This window comes from Glycine max, chromosome 15 (assembly GCF_000004515.6).
Source record: "Glycine max cultivar Williams 82 chromosome 15, Glycine_max_v4.0, whole genome shotgun sequence".
NCBI classification, from domain to species: domain Eukaryota; kingdom Viridiplantae; phylum Streptophyta; class Magnoliopsida; order Fabales; family Fabaceae; genus Glycine; species Glycine max.
Genome location: NC_038251.2, coordinates 4,575,333 through 4,595,966, shown reverse-complemented (window position 1 = coordinate 4,595,966; position 20,634 = coordinate 4,575,333). Strand labels below are relative to the sequence as shown.

Genomic DNA, 20,634 nt, shown 5'->3' with positions numbered 1-20,634 from the left:
AATTAATAATCATTAATGGACTTCCACTGAACGAGTAACAGCTGTGCAGGTGCACGATTTCCTCTTGAACAGAGAATTTAATCTCTCCGACTGTATTAGTTAATAATTTAATGTCTATTGAGAAAGATATTTTCTTCTCTCTCTACCACGTTGCCGTTTTTATAGTACCTCATGCCCTTCCGCAAACCAAACTCTTTTAAAATGCTGATTAGTGATTCCTCTTAATGATTCAAAATGAACAAACCATTGGTTCGATTTCTCGTTCTCTTCGCCGATCGCCGTCGTGCTTTGCTTCTCGCCGGCAAGCACCTGGCTCTTTCTTTCTCTCTTTTGTTGGTTTTGAACTGAACGGAATAGTTTTGCTTACTTACTGTGAACAGTTATGGTTAGTTGTGTGACCTAACATGGAGAACGAGGAAGCCAAAAACACAAACGGATCTGCCAAGGTAAGCTTCAAATTTATCTTCATAAATAAATATGCATTTATTGGCATGTTTTTTACGTATATACGAGTGATTCCATTCTCTGAATATGTGTTTTTGCCCCCTCTTTTTTAAGTTTGGAGCTACATATCACACTTTTTTTTTTTTTTTTGTTTGCTTTTACTCTGCTTCTTATGACTTATGACAAATCCACATGGATCCCGTGGAAATGAACATTTGCTGATTCGTTTTTCTCTGCCCTCAATTTGTGCTGATTGCAAGTAGCTTCTGGTGCAACATTGTTTTCATGTTAGTTGCTTTACCTTTTTAGCATTAATTGATTTTCAATTTATTTAGCTTACATTTAGTTGTGTTACTTAATGGCAATGTTTTGGATCAATTGATGATTGATAATACCAAATCTATGTTGATAATGGTTCCCTATAGTGTACCATAAATCACCTTGAATTACTTAAAAATATTCATTTTAGAAGTCAACAAATTTTTTATAAGTGAATTACAATTGAATGATTGCTTTAAATTTTTTACATTATCAATGTATAATCTTTTTTCTCTATTTATAATGTAATTATATGCTGAATTCTTTTACAATTTTGGGAATAAACCATCAATTACATTATCTCCTGCAGCCCTTAAATAACGAAATTGTTTAAAGTAATATAGTTATTTAAGTAATTTCTAAAATATTGAATATCCATCAATTTTAACATAATTAATAATACTCGGATATTTTTATGGAAAAAACTTAGGTACTGTTTTCAAGTTAAAATTAGAGTTTCCCTTTGATAATCGGCATGTAGACTTTTAGTATGCTGATTATCGATGTTAAACTCCAACTGTTATTGAAGAACAGTACTTAAAATACATAAAAGAGCTGCATCTAAGTTTTGTCTTGCTTAATATAATTTTTATTTTTTACTTTAGGAACTATACAGGGGAGAGAGTAATATTTGAGGATGAAATTGATGGTTGATTCCAATTTTAGACATAGATCTTTATTGTGAGAAAACGTCTGAAGTATATATGAGAGGGCATACTCATTGTTCATTCGAACGAGGTGCTTGTTCAGTTTTGAGAAGTGAGAGAACTTTTGAAAAACAAGGGAATATTGTTCCTCTTAATAAAGTTTTACCTAATGTCTCAAAGGAACTTAGTTCATACTTTTTAGAGATGATTTCAATTATGCATATGTTTCGAACTCAAGTATATTGCATTGTTAAGCTCACCATATTTTAAATATTGTTTGCTTTAACTTTCCTATATGAACCTTTCACAATTTTATCTTTAAAAGATATTTTAATGAGTTAAAAAAAAGGATATTTATAAACTATCATTGTTGTTGATTTTTATACAATGTGATTTTTTTAATATACCACTAATGTTTAATCGATTAATTTTATAATTGATTATGTTAATGAGTTTTATTTTTAGGTATGTTATGTAGAAAATGTTTTGGAAGAATTAATTTTGTTTGATTGTCTTAAAAAAATAAAAAAATGATAAAGAAGAGTATGAAGTATTTGTAATAATTATTTTTGTATTTAAATTTATCAATCAATTATTGAGAATAAAATGAGAAACCAAGCGTTAACTGAAAAGTAACTTGTTATCTTTTAATCATAATTTTTAAAATTGTTTATTATAATTTTTTTCTTCGTTAATATTTTAATATTGGATTATAATCTTAATAAGCAAACATATTTAAATAGTAATACTAATAACTTTTTCTTTCTTTTTTTTCATTTGATTATTAGTTATAACATTGAGATTTGGTTCTTCTTATATTAAGTAACATTACATGTCATATTTTTTTTTTCTTGAGAAGATATATGGTCATGTTAAAGAGAGGAATATATAATTTTTTTATCAAATATAATTAGTGGTTGCGAAAATCAATCATGTTGGATCTTTATTTAATAAGGATTGTACAGTATCTTTCTCTCTTCAACACTATCATATCATGTTACCGAATAACAAGAAAGGATTTAAATTCATAATCTTGAAAATAAACACATCCAATAATGCTCATTATATGCATGCTAAAGGCTTTCCTATTTTAGAGGAGCCTAATTACGCAGTTTTATCATATTTGGAGTCACTCATTGAATTGGATTATATGTTGAGAATTATAATCTGTTTTCATTTAAAAAAAAAAACTGTTTATAATCTTGTTCTCTCTTGATTTGCTAATGTTGGTGAAAATTAGATAATATAGAGTTAGAATTTTAATCCTTGTAAATGTATTAAATAGTTATAATTATTTAATTATATATATTAAAATCACTTTATTATATTCTTTTAATCAATCAAAATAATATAAAAAAATAAAAAGACATTCAATTTAATTTGAAGATAATAGTAGAATTATACAGTAATATTTTAAAAGAATAGGACTTACTGGAACGTAAAATATAATAGTATAATTGACAACTTTATATAAAAGCAATTACTACAAATAATTTCATGCATTTTTTTGTGGTAATTTTTACTATAACAAATGACAAATTATTTTAGATAATCCAAATGAAACATCTTAAATACACTTTTAACATAGAATATCGTTAACATGAAATTTATTTCATATAATTGATTACATCTATAGTCAATTATTTTAATAATCACTAAAAACAATCCAATCAAAATAAATTGTTTATATGATTAGAAAAATAAGCAAATTTAAATTAGAAAGACTATTGGGATTTGAGAGTATCTAATCTAATTTGCACGGTTCTAATTGTGCAATTTTAGTCCTCCAAGTTCTAATTGCGTAATTAGATCCCTCAATAATCATAAATATATGGTTTAGTCCCTCAAATTTTAGTCACAAATGATGGTTTCTGTTTACCAATTGCTGAGTGTATAACCATGATCCAACTGATTCACCTTCAATCCCTGGCTCAGATCATCCTCACACTTTGCCCTCTGTCACCTTAAGAAGGAGTACACGCCACTCTAAGTATCCTTTATACTTGTCTGATTATGTAATATCTCAATCTCAGGCTGCATATCCCATCCAACATTATTGTTCCCTGTTGCCTCTTAGCCCCCCTTACAGAGCTTTCATTAATCACATCTCAGTTGTCTATGAACCTCAATTCTATCATCAAGTTGTTCCTTATCCTGAATGGCGTCGAGCAATGCATGAGGAAATCCAAGCTCTTGAAGCAAATTCCACTTGGACACTTGTTCCATTACCACCTGATAAGCACTGTATAGGGTGTCGATGGGTGTATAAAGTTAAATACAAAATAGATGACTCTGTAGATAGATACAAAGCTCGATTGGTTGCCAAAGGTTATACTCAACAAGCTGGGATCGATTTTTCTGATACATTCTCTCCAGTAGTCAAACTTACCATTGTGAGAGTTCTGCTTTGTGTTGCTACTGCTAGAAACTGGTGCCTCCTCCAATTGGATGTTAACAATGCCTTTTTGAATGGAGATTTGTGTGAAGAAGTTTATAAGGAACTTCCCAAGCGATTCATTGGTATGCAAATTGAACAAATCATTATATGGCCTAAAACAAGCCTCTAGACAATGATTCTATAAGTTCTCCGCTACTCTTCTTAGTCATGGATTCCATCAATCCAAGCATGATTACTCCTTTTTCACCATTGGCTCAGGAAATTTCTTAGTCATTTTACTAGTATATGCTGTCAGGACCCAATCTTGCCTTTGTACAAGCTGTTCAGACCAAATTACAGTCTTTGTTTCAATTGAAGATCCTTGACCCTTTGAAATATTTTCTTGGCTTAGAAATAGCTAAATCCAGTAGAGGTATCTCACTATCCCAGGGAAAGTATGCTCTATCTCTTTTGGAAGATATAGGTTTCTTGGCCTGCAAACCTTCCAATATATCAATGGATCTGAATCTGAAACTCAATCTTCATGATGGAGACTTACTCCCTAATCCATCAATGTACAAAAGATTAATTGGTAGATTGCTTTATTTGACCATCTCATGACCTGATATCACCTTTGCTGTGAACGCTTAAGTCAGTATATGAAAGTCCCTAGAGTTCCTCACATACATGTTGTTCATCATCTTCTGCAGTATATCAAATTTTCTCCTGGACAAGGTTTGTTTTTCCCTGCTCAAAACTCTCTCAACCTCACTGCCTTTGCTGATGCTGATTGGGCCAGCTGTGTTGATACCAGAAGATCCACTCCTGGCTTTTGTGTCTTTCTGGGAAACAACCTTCTTTCTTGGGGTTCTAAGAAACAACCCACTATTTCAAAATCATTCACTGAAGTTGAATATCGTGCCTTATCTTCTATTACTAGTGAAATTATTTGGTTAAGCAAGTTACTTCTTTACTTTGAAGTTGATGTGCCCTCTGTAATGCTATTTTGTGATAATAAATCTGCTATAAGTCCTGCTTCAACCCTTGCTCATCATGAACGATCCAAGCACATTGACATTGATCATCATTTCATCCGAGAATATGTTCAGTCCAAAGTAATCAAGCTTGTCCATGTCAAGAGCCAACATCAAGTTGCAGATGTTTTTACAAAAGCACTTCCAGGCCTGGTTTTTGGTAAATCCATTGCCAAGTTGGGAATGATTAACATCTATTCACCAACTTGAAGGGTATCACGATTAAGCAGTTGCAGTTAGTTACAAGAAGTTATTTGAGTAGTTAGTTGGTTATGGCAGTTAGTTGGTTACTAGAAGTCATTTGAGTAGTTAGTTGGTTATGGCAGTTAGTTAGTTACTAGAAGTTATTTGAGTAAGTTAGTTGGTTACTCAAGTTAGTTATTTTTTGTCTTTATATAAATAAACCAACTTTATAATACTTTGATGAATGAATCTTAAAACTGTTTTTCATCTATCTTTCATTTTTTTCATTTCTGATAGAGTGTGTATTTGTTGGAATGAATATGAATATGTTTTTATTCATTAATTTGTATAACATGAACTTTGGCAGACAATGTATAAAATGCGGCTTCCCATCCTTCTTGTATGGTCAGAAATAGATAGGATTTACATGCACCTATCAGTTCCCAGCTAAGCCAGCCGCACTCTCAACAGGGTGAATCAACGGCCAAAGCAATGAGACCGGGTATTCCCTCAAACTAATAATATATCAAGTTATAATTTTTTAAAAATGTTTATTGAGTAAGCTGCATTATTAATGCTTATAACTGACTATCAACTTGAGCTGAATATTCAGATGCTTTAACTATTTAAGTGTAATTTAGGTGTGCTTCTGAATTTGGATTTTTTCCTATTATCCGATAGATAAGTTTCTGCTGCATGTTTGTAAGATATGCATGGAGCATATGTTGGCGCAAAATATATTGGTCAGTATGATTTGGGGATATTCGTTCCCTGTTTAGTGTTAATATTAACAATACTGCTTTACAATTCATTTTGAAGAATCATAAGTCATGCTTATTACTCATTTACTTGAGACAAAACAATAATTATTGTGAGTCTGACCTACATAGTTTCCAATGTGGTGTGGATTACTTATTAAGGTATAGGCATAGATGGTTGCATTCTGAATACGAATTAATTGATCACAACATATGTATTTAGAATTTATATAAAACAACACCAGACTCAATTGTGTTATGTTTTTATTGCACAAAATTTACAAAGGTAAACATTATGTCTGATCCTTAACAGCAATTGTATGCTTCTTGGTAGATAATCTCGTACCATACATATGTTGTACTGTTGAATGGAACAAATGTGGTTGATGAACTACAAGATCCAACTCAAAGAAGTCTGATCATTCTAGGGAGAAGTTGTTGCTTTGTTGGCTGCTTGGTACAAAATGACAACCTCCCCGATTACTGAACAGTTTTTGCTAATGCAGCTGCAATCTGGTACAGAGATTAAGTGTTTAATTTCTTGTGAAATTAAAAAGAAAAATTATAGACTTGATATATCAGTTTGAGTGGATACCCGAGTTTTATTGCTTTGGCTGATGGTTCACTGTATTGAGGCTGTGGCTGACTTAGTTGGAGACTAATAGGTGCATGTAAATCATATCCATTTCTGACCTTATAAGAAGGATTGGATGCCACATTTTCTTCATTTGTACTCCTTGCTTCATAAACCTAAGATCGATCCAAATCTTCTGTTCAGGTTTAGCTATAGGAAACTTGAAGCCTTTAGCTTTCGGATAAATAGAAGGTCTAGTTACTTTTTTTGTTCCTCTAATTTGTTTTTTAAGTTTAATTTGGTCCTTTTATTATTTAAAGATTCAATTAGATCATCTAATTTTTAAAAACAGTTCAGTTAGGTCCTTTATTTTTTAAAATAGGTTCAATTTGGTCCAAAATTGATTTTATATGCAACCAAATTGAACCCATTTTAAAAAAAGGGACCTAATTGAAGTACTTTTTTTTAAAAATTAAATGGCCTAATTAATTGAACATTTTAATAATAAGAGGACTAAGTTAAACATAAAAAATAAATTAGAGGACAAAAAAGTAATTAAACCTAAATAGAATTAAGCCAAATAAATGAGTGAAATCTGTTTGATATTGTCCTATCCATATGAAGTGCCTGTGTATGTGCAGACTTGTTCATTTTACAAGCCTTTGTTAGGCTTAGGCATGGATATGTATTACTGGAAAGATGAACAATATATTCTTGAATATAGAATGTGTTTTAATGGATCATTTACCTTCTTCTGTAGCTCTGCATTTTCTTTTTGGATCTGCTCCATCTTTTGATAGAGTTCAACATTTTCTTGATGAATGAGATTTCCCTACGATGGCATAAATCAAAATTGGTCAGAATTTTTGGAAAAACCTTGGTCAATCTCGGCAAGAACAAAACCATACACCTTAAACCTTTTGGCGTAGTTCTTCGATCTCATTAGTTAAAATTTGGTCCTGCAGGGAAATAGATAATAATGTAAGTTATGAATATGCCATCAAAAGGATGGAATCTTAAGGGCAGAGATATAACTTGAACTGACCCATCATACCTTTTTCATGCGGACACCCTTTAAACTCATCTCCAGTTGGTTTTCCAGACTTTGTAGTTCTTTAATACCCAAACCCATAAGTTCTTCCCCCATTAATTGCCTGTTTTTGCCGAAAGAAAAAATATGAAATGTTTTATCATATGAGATGGGTTTATCTCTTAAGACAAAAATATCATAAGTTTCCGAGCGTAAGTCTTTTTTTCTTTTTTAGCATTTCTATATTTTTGTTAAAGAAGCTAAGCTGTAAATTTACAACTTCCTAGAACTATCAGTAATGTTTTCAAGGTGGCATCACATGGTTAACTTTTTTTGGCAGTCAGAAATGAAATCACGTGGTTAACTGATATAAAACTTTTTATGGACTCAGTAGAACAAAATTATATAATCTACCATAGGATTATTTCCAGAAGTGAGCTATTGAATCAACCTTTTGGGTCTTGTAACATCTCCTTCATTTCATACAACCGAGAGGTGTCTCATGTTTGACATTGACTTACTAATACGTAACAAATATACAAGCTACTCCTTAATATATTTATTTTCATTCTCTGGAAATGTTGGAAGATGGATATCATTTTCCCTTTTTGGATGATTTAATGGATATCATTTTCCCTTTTTGGATGATAAAATTTGCCTTCTCCTTTTCCTATTTTATACAATCTCATTATTCTTTTTCTTCCCAAAAGGTCATGGATGTAGGATTTGGATCCTGTAAATCAGATGTGTACAGTGAAAAAGTAAAACATACATACTGTGGATTTGAAAAAGAGCACCTCATAAACTTAACCCACTTTAAATCAATGGTTGATATACCTTTACTTGGTCACTTCACACATCTGTTTTCTTTACTAGAATCAAATCTGATGAAATAACTGTTCGATTCTATATCTCTGTTTGCTTTTAGTGCATTTATCCAACTAATTTGTGTTAATTTGCTTATTTTTTACCTGTGGCATTCCTGCAAGTACTGAAGCTGTTGCCTCAAGCTTGCTGCTTCTGTCTGCCAAAACTAGCATGTAGAAATGCAGATATCAAATATATTAAACAGTTATAATATAAGGAATTGTTTTAAATGCAAGAATTGTAGGGTAGACAATTTGAAGACTAACATAGTAACATTAGAGTTGAGAACCAACATGCAGATGCTTGTAAGGCTAAAATTATTTCTAAATTCAAATATGGTCATTTGCATAATATTTTTCTGCGTGTAGTTTTGTTTGTGCCCTAACCTTGTTTTTGACAATCTGCCTAAGTATATTATTCCACTAATGGTTGATTTCAATTAGGCCATTAAGTTACATTTTCATGTTCAAGGAAGATTAGTTATGTGCTTCTATAAGAGGTTGATTAATGCCCAATGCTTCCCTTACCTTTATGAGGCCAAAGAGTCTAGCAGAAAATTGGGTAAATAGATTCAATAGAGGGTAGTTTACTGCTCATTTTTTTGGGGAGGATTCATTGGTACTTTTATCACACCAGCATGTGTGGTGCTTGTTATTGATGCCCATGCATGGAATCCTGGCACCCAGGGAATTTAGTAGGTGTGAAATCTGACATCACTGTATTCTACATATGCTATGTGTATTTTGAGTCTTTCAATTGTCATATTTATTAAGAACCACTCCTAAAAGCTTAAATTATTAGCTGAAGGGCCTATTAATGGTTTTTTTTCTCCAACGAGCCTTTATGACAGCTGTTTAGGCAAGTATAGGCAATGTATTTGCTCACTTTACCTTTTGCGGGAAATTTAATATGACGAATGAGGGCAACAAAAATCAAACTGTTGACCAGATGATTTTTTAAAATTTTGATAGGATTTGGATTCTCTTATGTTTTAAATTAATAGTGAAAAGGGTTCTGTTAGAGTGATAAGACAAGTTGTTTTAATTATAAGTACTGCACCCAATAATCCATCATGGTGGCTCCCTGCATAAAAATCCTAGTTGCCATCTCTCACTGGATGGTTTTATGATATGAAAAGTTGAAATCCAATTTGTATCTCTAACAAGACTGTACACGTGTATCTTGAGTTCCATATATTTGATACTAGAATGCCTCACGTACTAGTGAATTGCTCATCTACTAAATATGGGCGCTAGGAAATATTAGGATGGCTACATGAATCTGGCAATTGGAAGAGAGTAGGCAGTGTTCAATTTTCTAGTTAATCTGTGGTTGTTGCTCTTGGAAAATAAATCTTGAGATTAAGGTGTGACTATCCAAGTATGATGGTGAAATTAGTTAGTTTATATCTGTCACTTGCCTAACTTATGTTGGTTTGTATTTTTCTTGGATCATTTATCAATTTCTTAAGTTTATTTTCTATTTCTCATATTGCTTTCTTGAAATTGTGAAGTTTTTCTTCTCATTTTCTAATCATCTGTTGATCTCCTGTTTACATCTTCATTTTCTGCTGTTTGTCACTTTTTTCATTCCACCCACACATTGGCATTGTGTGCTAGGCATGCATCCATTGTATGCCTCCTTTACGGTTGCTTTCCCCAATCATGCTTTTGTATGTTGCCTCGAGATTTATTTATATTTAGCATAATAGTTGTCTTGTAAGCTTAGTCGTGAAGAAATAAATTTTGAAGCTGATTTTGTTCCATGAAAAGCTTTGATGTAAGAGAAATATTAATGCTGCTAATGCCACTAAAGAATTTAAGTGAGGCTTGCATCCATTGTCTGCCTCCTTTACGGTTGCTTTCCCCAATCATGCTTTTGCATGTTGCCTCGAGATTTATTTATATTTAGCAAAATAGCTGTCTTGTAAGCTTAGTCGTGAAGAAATAAATTTTGAAGTTGATTTTGTTCTATGAAATGCTTTGATGTGAGAGAAATATTAATGCTGCTAATGCCGTTAAAGAATTTAAATGAGGCTATGAGATGCTTGAAATCCTAGCTATCGAATACTTGCCAAGAATCATGACAACTCATGATGTCTCTTGCGAAAACATGAGTTTTTTTTTTTTTTGACTGGAGAAAATGTGAGTTTTAACATTGAAATAGTATTTTTTGGATTGAATTGTGATCAATTCTAGTAATCATTACTAGTAATAGCAAAGACCAAGGAGGGGAATCTTGGAAGCTTGAATACCGTAGTATATCCTTATATAAGGATACTTGCTACGCTTTATTCTACATGATGTAAGCTAATTAGGAGAGGTGATCAAATTAGACAGTGGTTTTTCCTAGGGAGAAACTAGTGTTTCTTAAGTATAGAGACTAGAGGGGAAGGGGATGGGGTCCATTTTTTGTTACTTTTTTGGCACATGAAGATGTCATTACCATGGCTTGAGCCTCTATCCAACTCCCTTAAGCTAAGCCAAAATGATTTACACTCTAGCAGCAAGGAAAGAAGAAATTAAAAACACAGTTATTAGTGTCTTTCACCCTTGTTTTGGTTCTTTCTCATCCAAAGTCCAGGCACCATGTCGGTTATGATGCTTAATGTAGCCAATAATATTGAGCCGTTTTTTACTAAAGAAATGGCCCCAGGCTAGGATTTGCATTAAACTAGCCTGACTTATTTAACTAGTATCTTTTGTAGCCTTGATTTGATATTTTTTCAAGCTTGACTTGACTTGAAAGGAACAATAGAAGTGGAGTAAATACAAGCTATAATGATGGCACTAGAGGGTCGAGCTTTGGCTTGGTTTCAATGGTAGGAAATTACAACCCACTTACTTCTTGGGAGCAATTTAAGGTAGCAGTAGTGAAGAGATTCCAACCCTTAATAGTCAAAAATCCATTTTAAAATCCGTCTAGATCTGAAACAGAGTTAGTGGTAGATTTTGTTATGTTTTGAAAGATATTCAGGAGCTTTTAGGGGAATTGAGCAAGAGCTTTTCATGTGCATTTTCTTGAACTTATTAAATGAGGAAATACGAGTGGAGGTGACACTGTATGAGCCACGTTCTCTCAGAATTGATAAAGAAGGCGTTGATGGGAGAGAAGAATCAAGCGGTGGCAAAGACTGGGTTTCTGGTGGGGCCATTCTGAAAATTGTTATAGAAGTTACATTGGCCCAAGAACAGTCTCGATTGAGGCTAAAACAAAAGGTGAACGAATGGAGACTAAAGCGGGTGGAAATATGAGAACAGGTACAGAGGTACTATAATAGACCTTCTAGGAATGAAGGATAACTTAAAGGGAGATTGGGAAGATTTGAGAGGTTGTTAGAGAAAGAAATGCAGGAAAAGATTAGAAAAAGGAAATGTATGGACCTAATCATGTGATACGAACAAACAATACCAGATGCTATTGCTAGAGAAAGAAGGTGGGGAATGCCAAGGGGTTCAGCTTATCAAAGTAGAGGAGGTCCAAGGGGTTCAACTTTCTCTGGCATAGCATAGCGGGACTGACTATAAGAAGGTCACTGAAAGTGTGGAAATGCTTGGGAAGTAGGAGGGTAGTAGAGATGGTGGATTGGGGAGCTTCAGTCTCAATTTTATAGCCATCAAAGTAGTGAAGTAATTGGGGTTGCAGGTCTATCATGTACAGGATAAAATGCCAAGGAGTTTGTCTAGAGGTGATGCGGAAACTACAAAAATTGAGATACAAGACTTTTTCCTTTTCAGATTTGAAGGATGAAGGATGGGTTGAGTTTTGGCTTTGGTCACTGACTCAGGTGGTAGTTTAGGTATCCTCTGAAATAAAACGAACAAGAAATAGTTTTTGCGAACTACTGGACTGGAATTATGAAAATGTAGTGACGTGTTGCCGAAAAAGCTTAAAGTCAACTGGATGATGGTGTAAAAATAGTTACCTTCGCTTCTGAAGCCGGATTCATGAGGTGATGGTGTTCCTCTTTTAGCTTGTTGTAGCGTTCAATCACAGATTTCATGCTGTCATAATGTAGGAAGTCATTACAAGAGCACGTTAGCATATTTTTTTGTAAGTAAATAAAAGATGTAGATCAATGCGTTACACAGTTTAATATATGATAACAAGTGTCTGTAATATGATGGTTTGAGACATACAAACTTAAATATGATTTTACTGGTTATTCAAAGAAAGCTTGACATTAACGTAAGAGGATAGCTGATTGTATGTTTATGTTGGGTTTAAGGTGGCATCGAGGCTGGGGAGTAGCAACTTTAACAACAAAAAGTTAAGAGTTTTGGGAATTTAAGTGCACACTCTCTGCATTTTTTTTCTTCATATTTTAATTGATTATATATATATATATATATATATATATATATATTAGGTCTAAAGTTTAATTGGATTAAAATAAAAAATTTAATTTTTTAATTTTAAAATAGAAAGATTAAAATTATGAATGGACTAAAATAAAATAATTAAAATTATATTTAAGCCTAAAACTTAAAGATGAAAACATACAAAGAAAATAATTTAAAATTTACATGGTTCACAAACTCTTTTCCTGCATTAGAAATGTCTTAACAAATATGTTTATTATCTCAAACAAAATTATACTAGAGGAAGAAGACACTCTTGTCTTTCTAAATTTTTTAAATAATAATAAAATAAAAATAAAAAAATTAAATAAAGCTAATAAAAAAGCCACAAAGAAGAAAAAAAAAGTGACAATATAATAGTGGGTATTTGTACTTGTTTAGAAGAACACGAAAGTTTAAGATTTGGTTTAAGGATAAAATTGTCTAATAAAATATTTATACCAAATGTGGGTATTTCTTTTATTTTTAGTGTGAATATATATATTAAAACAAAAGTCAAGTTTTGATAAAAATGAAACAAGCAGCCCAGGCTTTTACCCTTTTTACTTTTAACTTGTTGCATGCGCAGTACTGATTTTGCCTTGCTTTGGAGGCTTGTCGTAGTAACGGGAAGTTAGGAAGGGAAAACCTCGGACCTGGACTCAAGATCAGAACTTGCTATACTGTTATTGTTTGATGTTTGGTTAGAAAGAGAAAAGCATTTACTGTGAATCTTATATATTTTTCATACCTATTAAGCTTTGCAATTTTTTTATTCAAAAAACGCAAATTCTCAAAGGAAGGAAAAACCATTAAAGAGTAGAAATAAGAACAATGAACTTATTTTGGAAGTTAGCTACTTAAAGAAGTATCAATGTATTTTTTAATGTTATTGGATTATTTCCTAAACGATATTTAGATGTTAAGATTTCTTTTTCTAATTTCCCAACATAAAAATTTTATTTTTGGATTTGGTAGATCAATTAAAAGTTTATATATATATATTGGATACAAAATCGTATGAGAAGTCAACGATTGATTGAATGATTATTTAATTACTTACATAGAGATTAAAATTTTCTTTGCTAATATTAAAAATAAGAAAATCATCAAATATTTTTGAAATATTATTTTTATAGGTACGAATCAACCCCATTGTGAGAGCGTTTATAATAATTTAACTATCTTGTTCAACTAAATTAGTTAAATTTTCTTGAAATTATTTTTGAAACATGAAAACTCATGTAGAGAATAATTATAATTTAATATTTTTAATGCTACAAATTTATGTATAAGCATTTTTCCTATCAGTTAAATGGTATTAGTTTGTTGATAGATGAGTTTGTTAAACTGAATTTGTTAACCAACTAATACTATTTATTCACTAATAGATCCCATGACCCTTACATGTCACTTCATTCCTACCAATTATATTTTGGAGGACTAATTAATTTTTGGAGGTTGGTTATTCGATCCAAAGCTACAATACAAAAAAAAAAAAAAGTTTGCACCTTCAAAGGAGCACATTAAATCCACATCTTTTTAAAAAAATTCCCGTGACCTTGTTTTGATTAGACACGAGTATCTTATAGGCAACTTAAGTAAGTATTGTCCAGTTGGCTCTATTTTTCACACCCACCTATCTTGTTCATTAGCTACCATATGTTCCTCACAGTTAGGATGGAAATAGTCGGGTCAGGTCATACTTTAGCTTGATTTGACCTACTTTCTATTTCTATTGCCTATATTTGTACCTATTATTTATCATGAGTCAATTTTTTAGGTTTGATTATAACCTTTATATAAATTTGGCTTCCCTAGTTAGTTTATTTAAATGCATATTTCATATTAAAAGTGTAAAAATATTATACAATAATAAAATTATTATGCATTGAAGTATTAGAGGATGAAACAACAAATTATTATTATCCCTATGTTATTCAAAATTCGATGCGTTATATTTTTATTTATTTTGTTTTAACAAAATTAAAGATTTTTATTAACACAATAAGATAATTTAAAATCACAATATGATCAAAACTTGTCTATAAACATTACACATCATGATAGGCTTTTTAAGCTCTACCAAAAGAAAAGAGTTCCTAAATCTACTACTCATTTATGTGTATAAAAATTAACCTATTTTGAACATTAAAATGATTTAAATTGTTAAACCATTAAAATGCTTTTGTAATCTTAATAAAATAATTATAATATTATGTATAATATTAATAATAATATTTTGATTGAACTGAGTTGGATCATATTAAACCTTAAAGAGATCAAATCATAGCTCTCCAATGTGTGACACGACGTACTTCCACCACTAGTCACAACCCCCCTTAACACCTTCAACAACTTCTCTTAAACAAGAACCTTCTTTACTCCCAGCTCCGTGTCTAGATTCCTACCATATTTCTAGATTTTCCAACCTTACATTTTTGTTTGATACTATTTTATAGAGTCTTATATACTTTACATGCACTTTAATTACTTGTTTCCTCCACCGATGGTGGGTCATGCCGAAATAATATACATTTTTCTTCCCCAAACTTCCTACACACATTGTGCGAAACCAATTTGGTAAGAAACCAGTGTTAACTTCTTTGAAAGAATTAACATCTAATTACTATTTAGAGCATCTCCTTCTCCCTTTTTTCCCCCATGTTCCATCTTTTCTCTCATACTTATCTTGTAATATCCTACATGATTATGATTTATTCTCACTCTTCATTCTCCGCAATCATTTCCCTATTAAATCCCTATCTTGGAATATCAACTAGAAAGTTTTGACTCCTTTTCACAATACTAATAAAAGTTAACGGAGAATCTTTGATTTGTGTGAAATGTTCATCTTCATTTTATGACAATGTAGAGGTTAAGTTAATAGATAAAACTAGCAAATTTTTATATTATAATATTAAAATGTGAATCTCCAAAATTTATAATTAGGCTCCTACAAACCTCTCAAATATCTTAATTTTAGCTCATTCGTAGATGTTTAAGATTCATACAGGTTTAGCCCATAAAAATAATTTAGCATACGATTTAGGGTATTTATGAAAACAAAAGTCATTTAGTATCTATGTTTTTGTTCCTTTTAGTTTGGACTATGTGTAGTTTTAGTTTGTTTAACTTTTTTTGGCTAATTCCTTATATTTTTAGAATTAAGTAAATTAGATATTCTCGTCAAGTTTTTTAAATTCTCAATTTCCATCCAAATATTTGAGGGATTATGATTGATTTAGGATATAAAATAATTTTAAAACTTAAGAAATCAGAAACTTAATAAACTTTGAAGGATTTTGTACGTAGCATATGAAATTAGGATTTGAAGATGAAAATTAAAATCTGAGAGTTTTAATTGGTGAGTTTGAGTAGAAGAAAGTTTAAAACAATTCAGTTGATTCAATTTGTAAAGTTTGTTTTTTTTAGAAAATGAGAAAGTGAGTTTTTTGTAAAAGAAATTCATATAATACCAAATTTGCTTTATTTTAAAAATAGAATATTGACTTAATTAACTAAAAAAACTCGGGAGACTAAACATATAGATTTTCAATTAGTAGCTTGATCAATTTTTAGTGTTTTGGGGTCAGTTTGATAGTTTGTTTTGACTTTGGATACTTCTAATTTTGAAGATATATAGTGATGTAGGATTTTTATTTTTATTTTTTTATAAGCAAATATGATAGGAGTACAAGGATACTCCAACTCTTGTACAAAAATTCTCAATGACAGCTAAAAATTGCTATCCGAAGGATTGATAAAGAATATTGGTAAAAAAAAGGTTATAGGGTAAAGAATATTGAAAGTTTCCTAAAATTTTATCATGTGAATTTTTAATAATGAATTTCTTCCTTTTTCTCGTCATGAATATAAACCAATATACTGTTTAATGATGTTAATTTTGGTTGTCAATTGTATCCACATTAAAATGACAAGAACTTATGGTGTCTCTTTTATGTGTCATACTGTAGGTGAAGTCCTCAGCAAAGAGCTAGGCGTTGTAACATATATATGAGTCAACCTACTTTAAACTAGTTTATTGCTAGCTGGGTTCAACCCTCAGGTTAATGAGAAATTACCAATTTAGAGTCAGGGTAACCCTTTTTATAATAATAAAAATATTATAAAAATGTAAACTTTTTCAACTACCATTTGAGATCATAGCCCTATAGAGGTTCAAACAGCAAAACCTATTACAATGCTCTTTGCCCCCCTCCAAACTCAGCCACCAGTTTAGTCAATTTAGATACGTGGTTCCTTGCCTTATGAAGACTCACTAGTAAGTACTATATTGGGAAATACGCAAGTCCCACATCAGCTGCCTCAATCCTTGGAGTGCGACTTATATATCTGTTGGACAACTTCACTTGATGTCAATTGGTTTTAAGATGAAATCTAACATGGTATCAGAGCAAATTCTGACCTTGGGACCTCGAGTTAAATTCAGTATTTTTTAAAAAAGCAAAAATGTATTTATATAATAAAAGAGCTAAGCTTTCAGCACAAGAAGTGCTCAATAATAGCATAGGAGAGCCATATATACATCTAAATCAACCCAAAAACACAGAAAAAATTGACAGAAAACTCCAACAGATTGCAGCCCCAAAATCCTCGTTAATTCATCGTCACCTCAAGTTATATGAACCTAGCTCACTTAACTCACAAGCTAAACTTGGTTAGGTTGGTTTTAACCTCTTCTTTTAAGTAATCTTCACCAACCTTCTTTTCAAAAGGAGAGAGCGCGGGACCTTCAAGGATTGAGCATTTAAGGTTTAACAGCAACATTGAAGGGGAAAGCTCCACTACAAAATGTTTTCTTCTTTTACTTGGTTACCATCACGATGTCTAACGAGATACCATTTTGATGACAATGTGTAGCAATGTTTTACCGATATGGCTAGCGTGGTAGTTAACGCCAACTACACCTAGTTGAAGCAAGACTTATCACAATTCTATAATGCATTTCTAGTTTTTATTTTAGTCTAAATGGACCAATCCGTAGAATTCGCTAATCCGAGTGGGTTGAGGTAGGTTAGCATACTTTAACTCATTACAAAATCATGCTGAATTTTGGTGGCTCATTTTCAGTTTAACCAGTTACCTGGGTTGATCCATTTTGATATCATGTCATGTGATATACAAGTCTAAATCACTTAATTTTTATGGTAGTTTTGGAATGTAATTTTGTGTAGTTTTGGACTTTAATGAATCAAATCATTTAACTTACCAACCTTATAGATAAAACCGATTTAGACAGTATTTAAATCTTAATTGAAAGTTGGATTAGGTTAACTTATTCTTAAATTTAAGCTCTCATCTCATGATCTTTCCAAGGTGTTGGGTTAGATCACTTTATTGGTAATGATTGTACAGTGAGGACCCAAAGAGAGTTGAGACATTTCCAACAAATTTTGAATTATTTGAGTATTGAATTCATTTTGGAAAATATAGACATTTCCAATACATTCAAAACAATTAGAATTATTAATTAATTTAATAAATTTAGGTTTGCATCACAGCTTTATAACATATTTCTAATATATATATATATATATATATAGCTTGCCCCACTCTGTATCCGTCCTTGTATCCAACCAATATATATATCTTAGAACTCAAGGATACAGTATAGTACAACCTATAAAATAGAAACGGTTCAAATTAAGGCCATATACACATATTAATAAAAAGATTCAATTTTTCTTTCAAAAAAAATATGTATACACATCTATACTTTTATGTTGATTAGAATAAAATTGTGTAAAACTAGTTATATTGTATATTTTATTATTATAATAATGATTGAAGTTAATTAGTGTAAATTATGTAAAACAAATTGTTTATGATGTTTATTATAGTAATGATTAAAATTATTATTATTGAAATAAAATTTAATTTTAATTTTGTGTAAAATTAGTAAATATTTTTTGAAAATAATTTATTATTAGAAGTTAAATATTTAAACAATTAAAATAAAAGAAGAAGAAAATTTCCTCTTTTAAGTAGATTTATGGATCTATCCCTAGTTGGATAATAAAAAGAAGACATAGCTAATTGTTTAAGCGCTTTATCACAAGAGGTCATTCACAAATTGTAATTAATTGCTAACAATTTTTTTTACATTCTAGCGAAATCTAGTGTTTCCTTCCTCCTTTTGTTGTGTGCCTTCACTTTGTAGTTTTTATTTGTACATCTCATGCATGCGTGAATTAATTGTAATATAATGCATGCAGCTCACTTATCCAGAAGAACACTTCTTTCAGCAATTTACATTAAAAGTAATTTTATGAGAGCATTTTATAGATGGGTGATACCAATTAATATTCTTTAGACATTAATTAATATAAACAACATAATTTTTTATCACTTAATAAAAACATTTCCACTTTGAATTTCTTAAATATTACTCTTAGCACACTCATTAACATTTACCTCTACGTATTAGTACTACTGCTTCGAGAATATCAAAGCTAAGTTATATGCATTCCCGTATGGATGCTCAAGTAGGTAAATTATAGATTCCCAAATATCATGCCACAATGCCTTAATCCCAAATATTTGATTGATTACAGTAATTAGCTAGGAATATCAATCGTACTACGTTGTAACTTGGAGCCAATCAATAACTCAAAACTGGAGGCGCTGGGGACAAAAAGGAGAAGGCCAAGAAAGATTGTGAAGATTGAGGAGGAAGAAGAGGAAACCATTTTTCAGAAGTTATTCTGCTGGTATTAGTTTCTAGTTTCCTTTCCTTAAGAAATACTACTAAAATGTCTTGAAGATTAACACCGTACCATGCAAACGCGCATGCACATTTCTTATTATATATACTCAACCTAGGCAATATCAAACGGGGGAGAAAGTTAATTAGCATTAAAGAAATTGAAGTCATAGTCACAGATATATTCCTAATGCAAGTGGACATATATAAAATGTTTCGTACAGCACGGCATGACACCAACCACGAAGTATACGAGAATCACAATCATCGTGTATCGTGTATCTATCTATGTATATATTTAATTATTTTATTCACTTTATATAGTAGAGATCCTATATTAGCAAAGAAAAAAACAGAGACAATAATATTGCACCCAAAATTTAATTTAGATCGATTTCCATCATTTTTTAAAGCGAAGAGGTTAATAAATTTGTCTAAAATTAAATTGATCTTAATTAATTACCTTGTACTTGCATAGTCATAAAGCTTGCCAGTGCTGGAGAACACCATCAATCCAACTTCAGCATCACAAAGAATCGACAATTCTCTAGCTTTCTTAAGCAATCCATTTCTTCTCTTCGAGAAAGTCACTTGACGGCTAGTGGAGTTGTCGATCCTTCGAATCGCAATCTTACCTCTCCCCATCTTTGGTAAAAAAAATTATATTTTAGGGCTCCTTCCCAAATACCACCTTTGACCTAATAGATCGGTGAACAAATTCCATTAAGATCGAGAAGAACAAGAGTTCTTGAACAATGATAGAGTTAATCAGATTAAATATTTAAGAAATGAGAAGAAATTGGTTGAAAAACAATCATGAAATTGCAAACATAAAGGGACAAAAATAAAACAAAACCCCAAATAAATAGTGGAAAGTCAAAGAAGCAACTTACTTGAAAATTATAGGAGTGATTTGTAAGGAGAAGGAGTAGTACGGGAGAGAAGAAGAAGGACAAGATTTCCGTAGATGAATGTTCCTAATCCTAGGAGAGTTATGTGATGCAATACTACATGCTTTATATGGAAAGCGAGAGTGGTTTATTTGGACAAAGATCACAACCACTATCCCTTTGTGGTTTTTTGTTTGTACTAAAAGCGGTTTTGCGATAACTTGAGTGGTTTTGATGTGGGGTAAACGTGGTTTATGCGATTGAGTATGTAAAACAAAGCGTACTCGCCCGTTATGTTTAAGTGTGAAAGAATACGTGAGGTAAAACTAGATTGTAAGGGACACGTGTCGAATGGATAAAGCGAGTAGCTAATACGTGACAACGTGGGAGTGGGCGAATGTGAAACCTAGGAAAGTTAGGGAGTCCAGGAATTGTGGGGACCCTG

At 31.5% G+C, this 20,634-nt stretch overlaps 1 protein-coding gene and 1 long non-coding RNA gene across 2 annotated transcripts; one reads left to right on the top strand and one right to left on the bottom strand.

Moving 5' to 3' along the window:
- Nucleotides 1-97: 97 nt before the first annotated feature.
- LOC102663065 (uncharacterized) lies at nt 98-7,078 on the top strand. Its single transcript, XR_418281.4, has 3 exons — nt 98-446; nt 5,371-5,505; nt 6,096-7,078. It is a non-coding gene; the product is annotated as an uncharacterized lncRNA (long non-coding RNA).
- On the bottom strand, nt 6,311-20,333 carry LOC100808145 (MADS-box transcription factor 23). Its single transcript, XM_014768050.3, has 8 exons — nt 20,193-20,333; nt 19,763-19,997; nt 12,158-12,236; nt 8,337-8,398; nt 7,390-7,489; nt 7,253-7,294; nt 7,084-7,167; nt 6,311-6,511 (listed from the first exon to the last, which is right to left on the bottom strand). The coding sequence occupies exons 2-8, from the start codon at nt 19,942-19,944 to the stop codon at nt 6,311-6,313; spliced, it is 750 nt and encodes a 249-aa protein (XP_014623536.2). The 5' UTR covers nt 19,945-19,997; nt 20,193-20,333.
- Nucleotides 20,334-20,634: the final 301 nt, after the last annotated feature.

Coding starts and splice junctions, on each gene's coding strand:
- LOC100808145 (XM_014768050.3), bottom strand. CDS start 19,944: ATGGGGAGAGGTAAGATTGCGATTCGAAGGATCGACAACTCCACTAGC. Junction 12,237..19,762: donor TATGACTATGCAAGTACAAG/GTAATTAATTAA, acceptor ACATTATGACAG/CATGAAATCTGTGATTGAAC. Junction 7,295..7,389: donor AGGGTGTCCGCATGAAAAAG/GTATGATGGGTC, acceptor ATTTCCCTGCAG/GACCAAATTTTAACTAATGA.